The sequence below is a fragment of the Dendronephthya gigantea genome, unplaced genomic scaffold, assembly GCF_004324835.1.
Source record: "Dendronephthya gigantea isolate DGI-Jeju-01 unplaced genomic scaffold, DenGig_1.0 000015F, whole genome shotgun sequence".
NCBI classification, from domain to species: Eukaryota; Metazoa; Cnidaria; class Anthozoa; order Malacalcyonacea; family Nephtheidae; genus Dendronephthya; species Dendronephthya gigantea.
Genome location: NW_021163025.1, coordinates 1,626,906 through 1,642,303, shown reverse-complemented (window position 1 = coordinate 1,642,303; position 15,398 = coordinate 1,626,906). Strand labels below are relative to the sequence as shown.

The window sequence follows — 15,398 nt, the reverse complement described above, 5'->3', positions numbered from 1 at the left end:
AAATCTTGAATTATATGGGTTATTTCACTTATTTGATAATGCACTCCCTTCATATGATCACTGAGCAACTGCGTAAAATATTATATGACTTCACTTAATTTCATTCTAAGCCATGGGACTTAATCCACTAAACTTAATCCACTAACAAATACGGCACCAAAACGTTGAGTTTCTTTCACTTTATATTTTAAAGCACTTGGTTGATTCCTTTATTCATTTATCTATTTAGTGAATTTCGCCAAAAACGTACAAACATAAATATTTGACGCAAGTTCTCTGTCACGTTTTCTGAGATGATTTTTCTCAAAAATCAAAACGATTTTAAAAGACAAACTGAATTCGTATAGGTTATATAGTATAACAAGTAGAGACGCGGGTGAAGTTTACAGTTTATATTATATTTCCAAAACATTTATGAAACAGGTTTTATGATGTTAATTAGCTAGAAAGAATCATGCGTTTATGAACTAAACTTAACTTTGCTATACACACAAAAAGATGCGGTTATGTCCCAATTAGCCCCTCTCACGATTACGAATTAACATGCCGCCATTTCAGTTGGGGTACTTTTCCTCAAAACTGCAAGCGTTAGACCTCATAACGGCCACCGTCTTTATTTTAGGCTGGAGTTATTCTTCCAATGGTCAGTTGATTCTTTTTTAAATAACCCTAAATACCCCTAAAAAATGCTTTTCATGTTGTTATAACTTTTAAAACCCCTTTGAAAAAATTGAAAGTACCCCAAAAACGTCATCGTAAGAAAGGCTAATACAACTGCTTTTTTATTATTTTAAGTGCCAATTGGCTAGAAAAAATCAACTTAAGCTTTATCAACTAAACTTAACTTTGCAATACCCACGACAAGAGCTATTCTATTTTATTACTCGCTATTCATCATCGTTCCTGTCACAAACGTTTACCAGAAAACTAGAATTCGAATCACGTCGCAAACACCTCTTGCGACAAAGTTTGGAGAAGCATTCAAAACAATCCCTGCTGCACACAAAAAGAAAACGAGCGAATATCGAAATAATTGCAAAGCATACAAGAAGAAAAAGAATTGCAGGAAACATCCCTAAAATAAGAACTTCCAGCCATTTGAAAGCTTTGAAAACTGGCACCAAAGGACCCTCGATATTTTGATGAGAACTAGAAAACACGGACCTAAACAGGTTGATCTGACCTAAAATGATCAGGCTGAACAAGGAAATGGACTCAAGGTTGTTCGAGAAAGAATTTTGAAATGGTTTAATTTTGAGATGCAAACAAAAAATGACAATGCAAGCAAGCGTCATGCAGAATAATCTGATGGATGGCTCGGTCACCACACAAAAAATTACGACCAAAATAAATCGACGCGCAATCAAAATGCTCTGCCAATACAAAGCTCCTCGCTTGCTCGTTTCATTTGGCTGTGCGTATGGACCTAGAAGCAACTCTTTTAAAGCGCTCAAATTTTCGCTATTCTCGGCATGTTCGTCTTCAGATCGACAAACGATGCGAAATAGCCTTTGAAACAAGAACGACACAGGACAAACAACAGCTAGGAGGAAATTTCCGACGGTTATTTTATCATGATAAAGTTTGAACGGAATCCAAGCGAGAACAAATATGAATGGAACGACAAAGATGGCATTGAAAAAGAAAGATGCATATTGCCACCATTCGTAGCATAAGACGTTTCCATTGTAAAACCATCTGAGCTCGCCTTCAACGGGGACACAGCGAATTAGCGAAATACTGACAGTAGCCAGGGTGACGTAGCCAAGGAACACTGTTTTGACGCTGGCTTGAAGGTAGGGAGAAATGTTAGGTCGAAGAGAACCTCTCTTGCAACGAATGAGGACGTGGAAGGCATAGAGAAGAAAGATTGCAGCGAGCGTCCCGAAGACCGGAGCAACTTTAAAAAGAAGCTTTGTCTTTGGTGTCAGACCTGGAATGGGGCAGACAAAACCACGATTTGTTACACCTGGTTGGAAGTTGAAGAAGCCAAGGACGGGCATGAGAAATTCAGTTTCAAAGAATTCGGTCAGCGAAGTCGACCAGAGAAGCAGTTGTGATATTTGGTAGAAATAAAAGATGATCTCCAATAAACCCGAAAATTGTCTTTTATCTTGTTTTGTTTGCTCTGATGAAGACAGCGATGGATTGTTTTGTTCAGTGTCATCCTCAGGAACCAGATCAACGTGACGGTACAAAGCCGTTTGCCAGTTTGCGAAGCGACTGCCATCTATAAACGTTTTAAACCAAAAAATCTGTCGTAAAGGATATTTTATCATTGGAGGTTTGAAGACGATGAGAGCTGCCATTAAGAAGACATACACTAGAAATACAATCCAGAACCAATAGTCGTTGCATTCTCGTGTTAAAGTACAGTTCGTTGACCACAGAGCCTCTGAATAGCCAGATGAACACATTCCACACATAAAACCAGTACGTTTACCTTGACATGCATTGTACTCAGTGCTGTCAGATGGCGGGGACTTGCAGTAGCCAAACGGACAAGTGATGAAAGCCAACGTAGGTGGATTCGAACTAGTTTTATATCCCCAAAAGTTCGACTTTGATCTAATGTATGGAACACATACTGCGCCTCGCGGGCATGGGAGGCACTGGAAACCGGAATCTACCTTCAATCCTCTCCCCGTTCCTCTTTGCAAAGAGTAGAAGTTATAGTCACATTTCCTGCATGATAGAGCGAGTGCGCTGTCATCACGACTGTTTAGGCTGAAGTATTTATAATTAGTCTTTTCAATGGCGTGAGCCAATGGACAGATACTCAGGGAAGAGTTATCCAATGATATTTGCTCTGCTTTGGGTATCAGGATTATTGGTTCGCCGACAGGCTCAGTGATGCGATTGAATGTTGTATAATATATGTCCGCCTTTCCAGTGCTGTAAAGTCGTAGGAAAGATGAGGCTACAAATTCTGTCCCATCACTCGTAATGATCTTCGGAATAGTTTGCCTAAACACACAATGGTTTAAACTGAGATCCGATTGTTCACGATTACCAATTTGACCGCCTTGGAACCGGGCAAAATTATTCAAAATTGTGCAATTTGTTAATTTCACCTCCCCTCTTGTCACCGCCAAAACACTGTAAACTAAAGCGATATTTTCTTGGAACAATACGTTGACAATAACAGCCTGAAAAGTTCGGTTAAAACTTTTATGTTTTCGCGACTTATAACTGAACAAATCGGAGAGAAATCCCAGCTCTATTGCGGCTCCTGAACCCTCTAAATTCCTGTTCCGGAAAAACGAGGAATCTTTATTCTTAGCGAGGTAGTTCCTTTCAATAAATACTAAGTGCCCCGCAGGAATTGTTCTTAAATGTTGTATTCGTAATCAAAATCTTAGAATTATTCAAAAACAGCAACATTACGGGCGTCTTGCAAGAAATAATCCTGTTTGAATCGATGATAGAATTTTTGCATGTAAGTGAAGTTTCACCTATGATTAATATTATTCCTGTTAAGCCAATATTCTCCCGAAATACACAGGTATCCAGAGTTACATTAGTGAATCTAGATTTATTTAAAGAAACAAGAATACTGCTACCAGCGATATTTAGGTTCCCGAGGAAATGCGTGTTTTTTAAAGTCACATCAATTGGTGTATCTTCAATTCCAAAATACAATACACCTGAAGCACCATTTCCTGACACTTTGTTTCGAACGAAGCTAACGTTGTTGGTTTGAAAATTAAATGTCGACGTTTCAGATGAGACATCTGCTTCCACAATACCAAAATCAACGGCGCTATTTTCAAGAAAATTATCATCGTCAAGCCTAACCGTAGCAGCATCGTTGATATAAAAATACAAAGCCCCGCCAATATTTCTCAAAAATGAACTGCCACGAACAATTGCAATAAGGTTGTTGGTAACTATGGACACCGCAGCACTGCCTCCCGTAACGATTCCTGAAAACGATGAATTAATTATACTTAAAAAGACGAAATTCTTCGATTCTGGTATGTCTGGCTGATCAATATATACCACGCCACCGTAATATGAAGTCCAAATGTTCTCAAAATTTGAGTTTTGGACACTAAGTATCGAAAAAGATGCGTCGATTGTAAATACACCGCCCGAACCAATGTTTTTGCCATTACGAAAACAAGAATCACGAATGTGCAGGTTACATTCAGCGACGACAAACACTTTAAATACACCACCCCCGAGAATGATCGAATTGTATCCGTCCAACTGAAAGTTTGAGATGTTGATATGCGCTGAACCTCCATTCACAGAAAGAAAAGCAGCAAATGTTTTGTAAATAAACCCGTGAACCAATGTCATGAACAATTCGTCGGTGAAAAGCATGAACATGCTGTCATCTTTGTCGCTCGGGTTTGTGTGAATATTTTCTTCCATCCTCAGTCGATTGACTGCAAGCTTCGTCGTTCCAAGTAGGTTTATGATTAACATCATTCCGTATCCCTCAAAGAGGTTTTCCTTAAAACTGCAGTTTCTCATTTCAATGCTGACCGTAGAATTTCCCTCGCTGCAATTTACCAAAAGAATTGACGAAGGAGAATTACCATTTTGAAGGAAAGACGTATTAGTTACGTCTATAGAAACCTCAATCCCAGTGTCGATCTCAATTCGTATGCACGCTTTATTCTGTTGGAAGATAACAGAATCCAACGTCAGATCAAATTGCCGCAGGTTTAACACTTCAATACGTATGCTGGTAAATTTCGTCTCTGCAAATACGGTATCCTTTGCAAATACAGAGGCGTCAATAAAGCGAAGAGATGTGTTCAAAAAGGTTATTCCGGAAAAGTTAACTTGTAAACCGTTCACTAGCTTAGTTCCGTTCACCAACCAGGGGTTTCCATGGAGACACGAGATGTAAGCACGTGATCTGATGCTGACGAATGATATGCTTTTATTAATACGAATTCCCGGTTGTCCAGGGTCTTGGCTTTCGCATTGGTAAGGGTTTTTGGCCGTTTCTTTGCCATCCAGGTAGATTACTGACCCTTCTATCAGTTGTAGAATGCCATAAGATATACTGCGACAAGGGAGTATTGGAGTGCCACAATTTGTCGTATCATTCCCATTGAAACGCGATACATAGATTGAGTGTTGAGATGATTCACAACACACTGAAACAAAATTAAAGGATTAAACAAATGGTATATATTTGGTAATACCCATAGAGATGGACTATACGGTTAGCATCTGCAGTAATTGAACTGGGCAAAGATACTGCGATCCTCGAATAGTCACGCCCTATTCCGTGGTTTATTTTTGTTTCACGTCTAAAGGTTTCATTTCACAGCCCAAGAGCAAAACTATCATTTTTAATGCAGAATTGTGGTCAGGAAAGTAACATTGTATTGTTCATGCATTCTAACACCTGCAAAGTTCACGTATAGATGTGAATTAGTCTTGCTTCTATCACCTAATACTCTTCCCATTGTCGTCTGAAAATATCCTCGCTTTTGTAACCATTTAAGATCCATGCTGAATTTTTGGACGCTTATTTATAAAATTTAGTTGACAAATTGACGAGCGAATTCAGTCCCGAATCCTAGTCCTCGGTCAAACAAAACGCATGAAATCTCAGTAATCATCAGCTTGAAATGTATTGACAAGGTCGATTACTGAACATTTCGAAGTGACATTTGAAAATACAAAGATATGCTTCTTACCAGATGAATATAATAATATTGCATACAATCCTGCTAACCAGATCAACGCCATCTTCTGATTAAAACAAGCGAAAAAACAATGACGAGCAATCCAAGTTACAGTGATATAACCCACACGGCGACAGCTCAATTGTACAAAGAGCTTCTAATAAGAAACTGAAGAAAAACAATTCATCATAAGCCGGACATCACAAGACATAAATAAATTCATTTTCAAACAACAAGTCCGTTTTACCCTTATATTTTCAATTTTATTTTTTGTTTTGTTTCCTCTTCATAATCAAGTGTTCCGTAATTAACGCAAAATTTAATATTAAGTATTTATTTATCTATCACCAAAGATTCAATATGGCGATATTTGTTTGTGACCCACATGACATTATCCATCCGTACTTTACATGAATATCAAATCGGATATTAAGTCTTAAATAATATAGGTTTTTTCACTTTTTTGATAGTACACTCTCTTCATATGATCACTGAACAACTGCGTAAAATATTATATGACTTCACTTAATTTCATTCTAAGCCATGGGACTTAATCTACTGACAAATGCGGCAACAAAACGTTGAGTTTCTTTTTATATTTTAAGGCACTTGGTTGATTCCTTTATTCATTTATTTATTTAGTGAATTTCGCCAGAAACGTAAAAACATCAAAAACTCAACGCAAGTTCTCAGTCATGCTTTCTAAGATACACAGACAAAATAGTCTGGAGCTGAAGTGCATCTCCGATACGTGGATTTTTCTAAAAAACTGGATTTCAAAAGACGTACTGAATTCCGGTATGAAATAACAAAAGAGACCAGGATGAAGTTCACAGTTTAGATTATATTTCCCAAAAAAATTAAACATGTTTGTCAACAATGCATTTATGTCACAATACAGTTGCTTTTTTATGATGTTAATTAGCTAGAAAGAATTATCTTTATCAACTAAACTTAACTTTGCAATACACACGAAAAAATACGCTTATGTCACAATACAACTGCTTTTATATTATGTTAATTGCCAATTGGCTAGAAAAAATCAACTTTATCAACTAAACTTAACTTTGCAAGTATCTTACAATACACACGACAAGAGTCTCGCTATTCCTCATCGTTCCTGTCACAAAAGTTTACAAGAACACTAGAATTCGAATCACTTCGCAAACGCCTCTTGCGACAAAGTCTGGAGAAACATTTAAGACAAGCCCTGCTGCAAACGAAAAGAAAACGAGCGAATATCGAAATAATTGCAAAGCATACAAGAAGAACAAGAATTGCCGGAAACATCCCTAAAATAAGAACCTCCAGCCATTTGAAAGCTTTGAAAACTGGCACGAAAGGTCCCTCGATGTTTTGATGAGAACTAGAAAACACGGACCTAAACAGGTTGATCAGAGCTAAAACTATCAAAAACATCAAGGAAATGGACTCGAGGTTGTTCGAGAAAGAATTTTGAAATGGTTTAATTTTGAGATGAAGGCATAGAATGAAAAGACAGGCAAGCGTCATGCAGAATAATCTGATGGATGGCTCGGTCACCACGCAAAATATTACAACCAAAATAAATCGACGAGCAATCAAAATGCTCTGCCAATACAAAGCTCCTCGCTTGCTCGTTTCATTTGGCTGTGCGTATGGACCTAGAAGCAACTCTTTTAAAGCGCTCAAATTTTCGCTATCCTCGGCATGTTCGTCTTCAGATCGACAAACGATGCGAAATAGCCTTTGAAACAAGAACGACAGAGGACAAACAACAGCTAGGAGGAAATTTCTGACGGTTATTTTATCTTTGTAAAGCTTGAACGGAATCCAAGCGAGAACGAATATGAATGGAACGACAAAGATGGCATTGAAAATGAACGATGCATATTGCCACCATTCGTAGCATACGACGTTTCCATTGTAAAACCATCTGAGCTTGTCTGCAACGGGGACACAGCGAATTAGCGAAATACTGACAGTAGCCAGGGTGACGTAGCCAAGGAACACTGTTTTGACGCTGGCTTGAAGGTAGGGAGAAATATCAGGTCGAAGAAAACCTCTCTTGCAACGTACGAGGACGTGGAAGGCATAGAGAAGAAAGATTGCAGCGAGCGTCCCGAAGACCGGAGCAACTTTAAAAAGAAGCTTTGTCTTTGGTGTCAGCCCTGGAATGGGGCAGACAAAACCACGATTTGTTACACCTGGTTGGAAGTTGAAGAAGCCAAGGACGGGCATGAGAAATTCAGTTTCAAAGAATTCGGTCAACGAAGTCGACCAGAGAAGGAGTTGTGATATTTGGTAGAAATAAAAGATGATCTCCAATAAACCCGAAAATTGTCTTTTATCTTGTTTTGTTTGCTCTGATGAAGACAGCGATGGATTGTTTTGTTCAGTGTCGTCCTCAGGGACCAGATCAACGTGACGGTGTAAAGCCGTTTGCCAGTTGGCGAAGCGACTGCCATCTATAAACGTTTTAAACCAAAAAATCTGTCGTAAAGGATATTTTATCATTGGAGGTTTGAAGACGAGGAGAGATGCCATTAAGAAGACATACACTAGAAATACAATCCAGAACCAATAGTCGTTGCATTCTCGTGTTAAAGTACAGTTCGTTGACCACAGAGCTTCTGAATAGCCAGATGAACACATCCCACACATAAAACCAGTACGTTTACCTTGACATGCATTGTATTCAGTGCTGTAAGATGGCGGGGACTTGCAGTAGCCAAACGGACAAGTGATGAAAGCCAACGTAGGTGGATTCGAACTTGTTTTATATCCCCAAAAGTTCGACTTTGATCTAATGTATGGAACACATACTGCGCCTCGCGGGCATGGGAGGCACTGGAAACCGGAGTCTACCTTCAATCCTCTCCCCGTTCCTCTTTGCAAAGAGTAGAAGTTATAGTCACATTTCCTGCATGATAGAGCGAGTGCGCTGTCATCACGACTGTTTAGGCTGAAGTATTTATAATTAGTCTTTTCAATGGCGTGAGCCAAGGGACAGATACTCAGGGAAGAGTTATCCAATGATATTTGCTCTGCTTTGGGTATCAGGATTATTGGTTCGTCGACAGGCTCAGTGATACGATTGAATGTTGTATTATATATGTCCGCCTTTCCAGTGCTGTAAAGTCGTAGGAAAGATGAGGCTACAAATTCCGTCCCATCACTCGTAATGATGTTCGGAATAGTTTGCCTAAACACACAATTGTTTAAACTTAAATCCGATTGTTCAATATTACCAATTTGACCGCCTTGGAACAGAGCAAAATTATTCAAAATTGTGCAATTTGTTAATTTCACTTCCCCTCCTGTCACCGCCAAAACGCTGTAAACTGAAGCGATATTTTCTTTGAACAATACATTGACAATAACAGCCTGAAAAGTCCGGTCAAAATAGTTATCTTCCTGCGACTTATAACTTAAACGGGGGACAAATGCCAACTCTATTGCGCCTCCTGAATTGACCAAATTCCTGTTCCGGAGAAACGAGGAATCTTCTATTCTTAGCGAGGTATTTCCTATCAATACAACACCAAGTGCCGCGCAGGAATTGTTCTTAAATGTTGTATTTGTAATCAGAATCTTTGAATTGTTCAAAAACAGGGACATTACGGCCGTGTTGCAAGAAATAATCCTGTTTGAATCGATGATAGAATTTTTGCATGTGAATGAAGTTTGACTTGTGATTGTTATTATTCGTGTCAAGCCAATATTCTCCCGAAATACACAGGTATCCAAAGTTACATTATTGAATCTTGATTTATTTGATAAAACAGCAATACTGCTACCAGCCATATTTAGGTTCCCGAGGAAACGCGTGTTTTTTAAAGTAACATCAACTGGTGTTCCTGTAAGTGCCAAAGCCAATACACCAAAAGTATCATTCCCTAACAGTTTGTTTCGAACAAAGCTAACGTTGTTGGTGTGAAAATTAAATGTCGACGTTTCAGAGAAGACATTTGCTTGCACAATACAAACATCAATGGCGGTATTTTCAAGAAAATTATCATCGTAAAGACGAACAGTAGCAGCATCGAAGGTATAAAAAGCCAATGCCCCGCCAATATTTCTCAGAAATGAACTGCCACGAACAGTCGCAATAAGGTTGTTGGTATATATGGACACCGCAGCACTGGCTCCCGTCAAGATTCCTGAAAACGATGAATTAATTATACTTAGAAAGACGAAATTCGTCGATTCTGGTGTGTCTGGTTGAACAATATACACCACGCCACCGTAATCTGAAGTCCAAATGTTCTCAAAATTTGAATTTTGGATGGTTAGTATCGAAAATGATGCGGCGATTGTAATTACACCACCCGAACCAATGTTTTTGCCATTACGAAAACAAGAATCACGAATGAGTAGGTAACAAGCAGTGACACGCACATCAAATACACCACCCCCGGAAATGATCGAATTGTATCCGTCCAACTGAAAGTTTGAGATGTTGATATACGCTGAACCTCCATTCACAGAAAGAAAAGTAGCAAATGTTTTGTAAATAAACACGTGATCCAATGTCATGAACAATTCGTCAGTAAAAAGAATGAACATGCTGTCATATTCGTCGCTCGGGTTTGTGTGACTATTTTCTTCCATCCTCAGTTGATTGACTGCAAGCTTCGTCGTTCCAAGTAGGTTGACGATTAACATCATTCCGTATCCCTCAAAGAGGTTTTCCTTAAAACTGCAGTTTCTCATTTCAATGCTGACCGTAGAATTTCCCTCGCGGCAATTTAACGAAAGAATTGACGAAGGAGAATTACCATTCTGAAGGAAAGACGTATTAGTTACGTCTATAGAAATCTCAATCCCAGTGTCGACCTCAATTCGTATGCACGCTTTATTCTGTTGGAAGATAACAGAATCCAACGTCAGATCAAATTGCCGCAGGTTTAACACTTCAATACGTATGCTAGTAAATTTCGTCTCCGCAAATACGGTGTCCTTTGCAAATACAGAGGCGTCAAAAAAGCGAAGAGATGTATTCAAAAAGGTTAGTCCGGAGAAGTTAACTTGTACACCGTTCACTAGCTTAGTTCCGTTCACCAACCAGGGGTTTCCATGGAGACACGAGATGTAAGCACGTGATCTGATGCTGACGAATGATATGCTTTTATTAATACGAATTTCCGGTTGTCCAGGATCTTGGCTTTCGCATTGGTAAGGGTTTTTGGCCGTTTCTCTGCCATCCAGGTAGATTACTGACCCTTCTGGCAGTTGTAGAATGCCATAAGATATACTGCGACAAGGGAATATTGGAGTACCGCAATTTGTCGTATCATTCCCATTGAAACGCGATACATAGATTGAGTGTTGAGATGATTCACAACACACTGAAATAAAATTAAAGGACTTGGTAGACACTTGGTATTTTTATATAAATTGTATATACTTTGGTAATAACGATACCTTATCAAAGTCTAATCGTACATAAAGATAATAACCATACGTAATCTAGGATTAGCGGCACTAACGATGAAGTTACACGAAAATTATCTCTCGCAATAATTATACTAAATAAGTATGTGCCTTAAAGCATACCGTTGCAATCTATATCGTAGGTGAAGTGTTTTACTTTCTCAAGTAGTCCCTCCCTATGGACGAGACAAACGACCCCTCCCTTGTTTATATTATTATATATGCCTTGACGTCAAGCACTCACCCTATGAAAGAGTGAAAGTATCACCTTTGTCATCAGACATATTAGAAAGTATTTATCCAACGATTTAACACAAACTTAAGTTCACGCCTTTAATACTGGGCGAATAGACTATTGTAATAGCCTGGGAATATCCGTGCTAAATTGTCGCATGTTTATCGATAAAATTCACCTATGTCAAACCAATCGTATGAAATTTCCAATCATCAGCTTGAAGTTTAAATGATAAGGTCGAAGTGACATGAAAAAATACAAAGATATGCTTCTTACCAGATGAATATACTAAGATTGCATACAATCCTGCTAACCAGATCAACGCCATCTTCTGATTAAAACAACCAAAAAAAAACAATGACGAGCTATCCAAGTTACAGTGATATAACCGACAGCTCAATTGTACAAAGAGCTTCTAATAAGAAAGTGAAGAAAAACAAGCCGGACATCACAAGACATAATTATATTTCTTTTCAAACAGGATGCCCGTTTTGCACCTATTTTCAATTTTACTTTTTGCGTTTTCCAGTCTTCATTAAAAACCATGCAGATTTAAACTTTGCACGCACGTGTTTGGGTAAATGCGCGTACCAGAATTTTCTTTAAAATAGACTTTCACTAAAACTTCAATGTCGTGTTCTAACATGCTGACCTTTCTTCGCAACGGACGACAATTTTACATTAAAATCGAAACGCCCTTGCCGGATATGATATTTTAATCGCTTCATGTATTTCTGTTTTACCGAAATAACTGGTAATACCGAAATTACTGAAATAAATTCTGATCAAATACAATATATGTTTCCTCATTCTCCTAGCCTGTAATCTGCTTTAACCACACTCATATGACAAATCATTTTGAAAATTAAAAATATGAAATCAATTACGTCAACTGCTTACTACCATTTTGAAAATTATTAGCAGCGAAATGCATCATATTATAGTTCAGAGTGATACTTCAGCTCTTTGCCCTTATCTCGTCATTGTAAAGTATATGAATTCTCAATGAATACTTGTGTTGGGTAATTTTTAAACGAGCTTTTTTCTGCATCATCATTTTGAGGGATTTTACGACCAGAATCGATAGCAATGCTGTGGCATTTCAATTTGCCAATTCTTTTCCACTTTACAAAATGTCCATTTTCGCAGAATTTTTTTTTATTTTAGCTATTTTTTAAGCGTTGAGTTCTTTTCCTGCCAAAAATCTCTATTTTTCTTTCTTTCTTTGTTCTAAAGCAGAAATGAGAAAGAAGCTATAAGGGGTGGTATTACAACAGATTCTGTAACAAAGCTGGCAAATTGATAACGAGAAAATGCTCACCTGGTCGTGAAGAAAAAATCTGAAACTAGCGGCCATTTGGACAAGTGAAATCTAAAATTCAACCCTAGTCTTTTTCTGCATTTTCAGATCACCGAGTATTAATCTGAATTCAGTAAACTTTTAATGGATAAAAAAGGACTCTTAGGGTCTAAACTCGATGGCTTTTTCACCGGAATAACATGTTAAATGTACGTCAATTTTTAAACGTACTTTTCTTCTTGTTTATGAGATCGTCTTGAACTAACTCCATGTCTTTCCAAACATCTTCTTCGCCCTCACTATCAACTTCGTCTTCTTCTGTATTAACATTGTGTCTTCGCTTGTTCGAGTTATTTTTAACCCCCCCGGAATCCTGAAAATAGTTTGGAAAGTTAGTAAACGAGAATTTGGTGTGGGCGCAGGGGCCTGGGTTACAGAAAGGGATAAGGGGGGTATTAGGTGGATACGGGGAGATAGTACACAATCATTTGTTACCCGTGTATATGTTTTTGAAAACAAGAGACTCTTTAATCTGGATTTTAAGTATATCTAAACAAAAAAATAAAATTATGATAATTTATTATTAAGACGCTGATCACTGACCTCATAATATACTGGATATAGCAAGCATATCTAATAAAGCTGAACTTTTTTAATAGTACTTTGAGCTTCTGTTTGATCTGGAGACCATATTTTTCACCTTATCTACAATCTGTCGTGTATCAATATGGTGAATTCTGAGATATCTGTCCAGACCACAAGATGCAACAAGTGGTTCTGTTTGATGGCACTGAATGCCCTGAATACTGCCAGAGAATGACTTGTATGATCCTAGATTTTTACCTGGGGTGAAGTCAAAAAAACATTTTTTTTTAATAAATGTCCAAGAACATCTATAAACACAATATGCCTGTTGATGAAATAGGGAATTTCTCACCAATTCTGACATCAATAGCACCCATATCTCCATAGGCATTGCCGACAATTATAAATCTATAACATTTAATTAATCCAACACATAAGGACAACTTGATTGAAATATTATATTTCAACAAACAAGTTCAACATGCATGATATCATTTTCTCAGCAATTACTTACTTCTCATGCATTGGAACTGAGACACACGTGATTGGCGATTCCTTATAATTGAAATCTAACACAGGACGTTTTTGAGCTTTCAAATCATAAAGCCTCAACTTGTGATAAGCTGTGCCAACAACAATCTTAGGTGTTGACCCTGATGATGAGAGAAATCCAATGTCCTTTATATAGTCTGGAACTTGCAGATCTAAATTATCATTCCTCACCTAATGATGAATACAAGTATAAAATTCTCAGTCCTAATTCTGCATTGGATTTTTAAACAACAGTCAAATTATGCTTCTCAAGCTCAATCTGTTTGGCAATTCACCTTTCTTCCTTTTCCTAACTTTAGATAAAACAAGCTTGACTCACATTTTTTGCTTTAAACAATGGTTGTTCAGGTTTATTGAGATCCCATAACTTTAAAACATTCTCATTCCCACCGGTAGCAACTTGACACATCTCAAATGGGTTCTTTTTCATCCTAGCAATGTGACTTCCAACTTTGATATCCGTCTAAACAATATAGAAATGAAGCCTTAATTCTATACATTCATTTCTCTGCAAATTGCATAATATGGTAGTGAATGTGCTTAATCATCTTGGCAAAACTAATGAGTACTGTTAAGTAAATGTGTTAAGTATACTTGTATATGTAAATGCAATAAGTGAATACTTTTCTAATGGGCAAATGCGATTAAAGTAATTGGAAATAATGATGTGTACATTTTTGTAAAGTCAGCATTTTTGTTGTACCTGATTATTATCAGAATCTCTAAATATTCTTAGAATTCCTTTCTCAGAACAAACCAGCAAACTTCTAATAATTTGTAACAAGATTCATAACTTTATCCACTGAAGGAAAAAGGCTGGTAAATTCAAACTGATTCAATTCGTAGTTTTCATACTCATCCGTTCTTTCCATTCCAGTGATTTCACCCTCTTCTTTCGTAAAACAACATTTCTCGTCAACAAACTGATTCTCCTCCGTATCAAATACTTTACAAACGCCTGATTTGGCAGCAATACAAATCTAAAGCGAGGAATGAAAGCGGTTGGACAACAATTTCGTCACAATATCTGAGATATAGACATATAGAGTAAAAAATAACAGGAACAATTTATATTTTATACTTTGCGTTCATATTCGTTGTACCAGCACATACGACACACTTCGTCCGAGTTCTTGTTCAACTCAGATAGATCTCCATGATTTTGAAATTCTTTCTTGTGCAAATCAACGCCTGAGCAAGATGCATATATGTATTGAAAGTTAGGACTTTGATTGCTATGAATGTATGATAAATGTTCGAATTGTTTTGTCACATATTCTAGCTAATATTTAGGGAACTTTTTCGGGCCTGTAAGTGTGGAAAAACGTGAAGGCTATTGTTATCTTTTTGTTTACTAAAGAGTGAGAAATATGAAGTAAAACACAGCAACCTTTGAGTATTCCTGTTTCACAACCAACCCAAACGTCCGCCATATTGTTTTCGTTTCACACGTGCATCGAGCCATCGACGACATATTTTGCGCGATATTTTTGGCTGAGGACGCAACACAATTGAAGAACATGCGCAATACTTGAAAATTTGAGTCATTTGACCAAAAACGTAGTTACCCACGGGTAGAAATGCTGCCTGAAACCACTACTCAAACCTGAGTGTAGACTTTGTGGACTACATTCATATTTCTGGTTTGCACTGTGAC

The 15,398-nt window shown here is 37.7% G+C and overlaps 2 protein-coding genes across 2 annotated transcripts; both read right to left on the bottom strand.

Annotated features, from left to right (window-relative positions):
* Window positions 1–6,576: 6,576 nt before the first annotated feature.
* LOC114520191 lies at window positions 6,577–7,874 on the bottom strand. Its single transcript, XM_028540418.1, has one exon. The coding sequence runs from the start codon at window positions 7,872–7,874 to the stop codon at window positions 6,759–6,761; it is 1,116 nt and encodes a 371-aa protein (XP_028396219.1). The 3' UTR covers window positions 6,577–6,758.
* Window positions 7,875–11,469: 3,595 nt separating this feature from the next.
* On the bottom strand, window positions 11,470–15,203 carry LOC114520033 (WD repeat-containing protein 74-like). The gene is made up of 11 exons (XM_028540232.1): window positions 15,132–15,203; window positions 14,823–14,932; window positions 14,597–14,721; window positions 14,445–14,508; window positions 14,061–14,204; window positions 13,704–13,912; window positions 13,542–13,597; window positions 13,305–13,447; window positions 13,100–13,153; window positions 12,836–12,977; window positions 11,470–12,534 (listed from the first exon to the last, which is right to left on the bottom strand). Exons 1-11 carry the CDS (start codon window positions 15,172–15,174, stop codon window positions 12,512–12,514), a joined length of 1,113 nt encoding a protein of 370 aa, XP_028396033.1. The 5' UTR covers window positions 15,175–15,203; the 3' UTR covers window positions 11,470–12,511.
* Window positions 15,204–15,398: the final 195 nt, after the last annotated feature.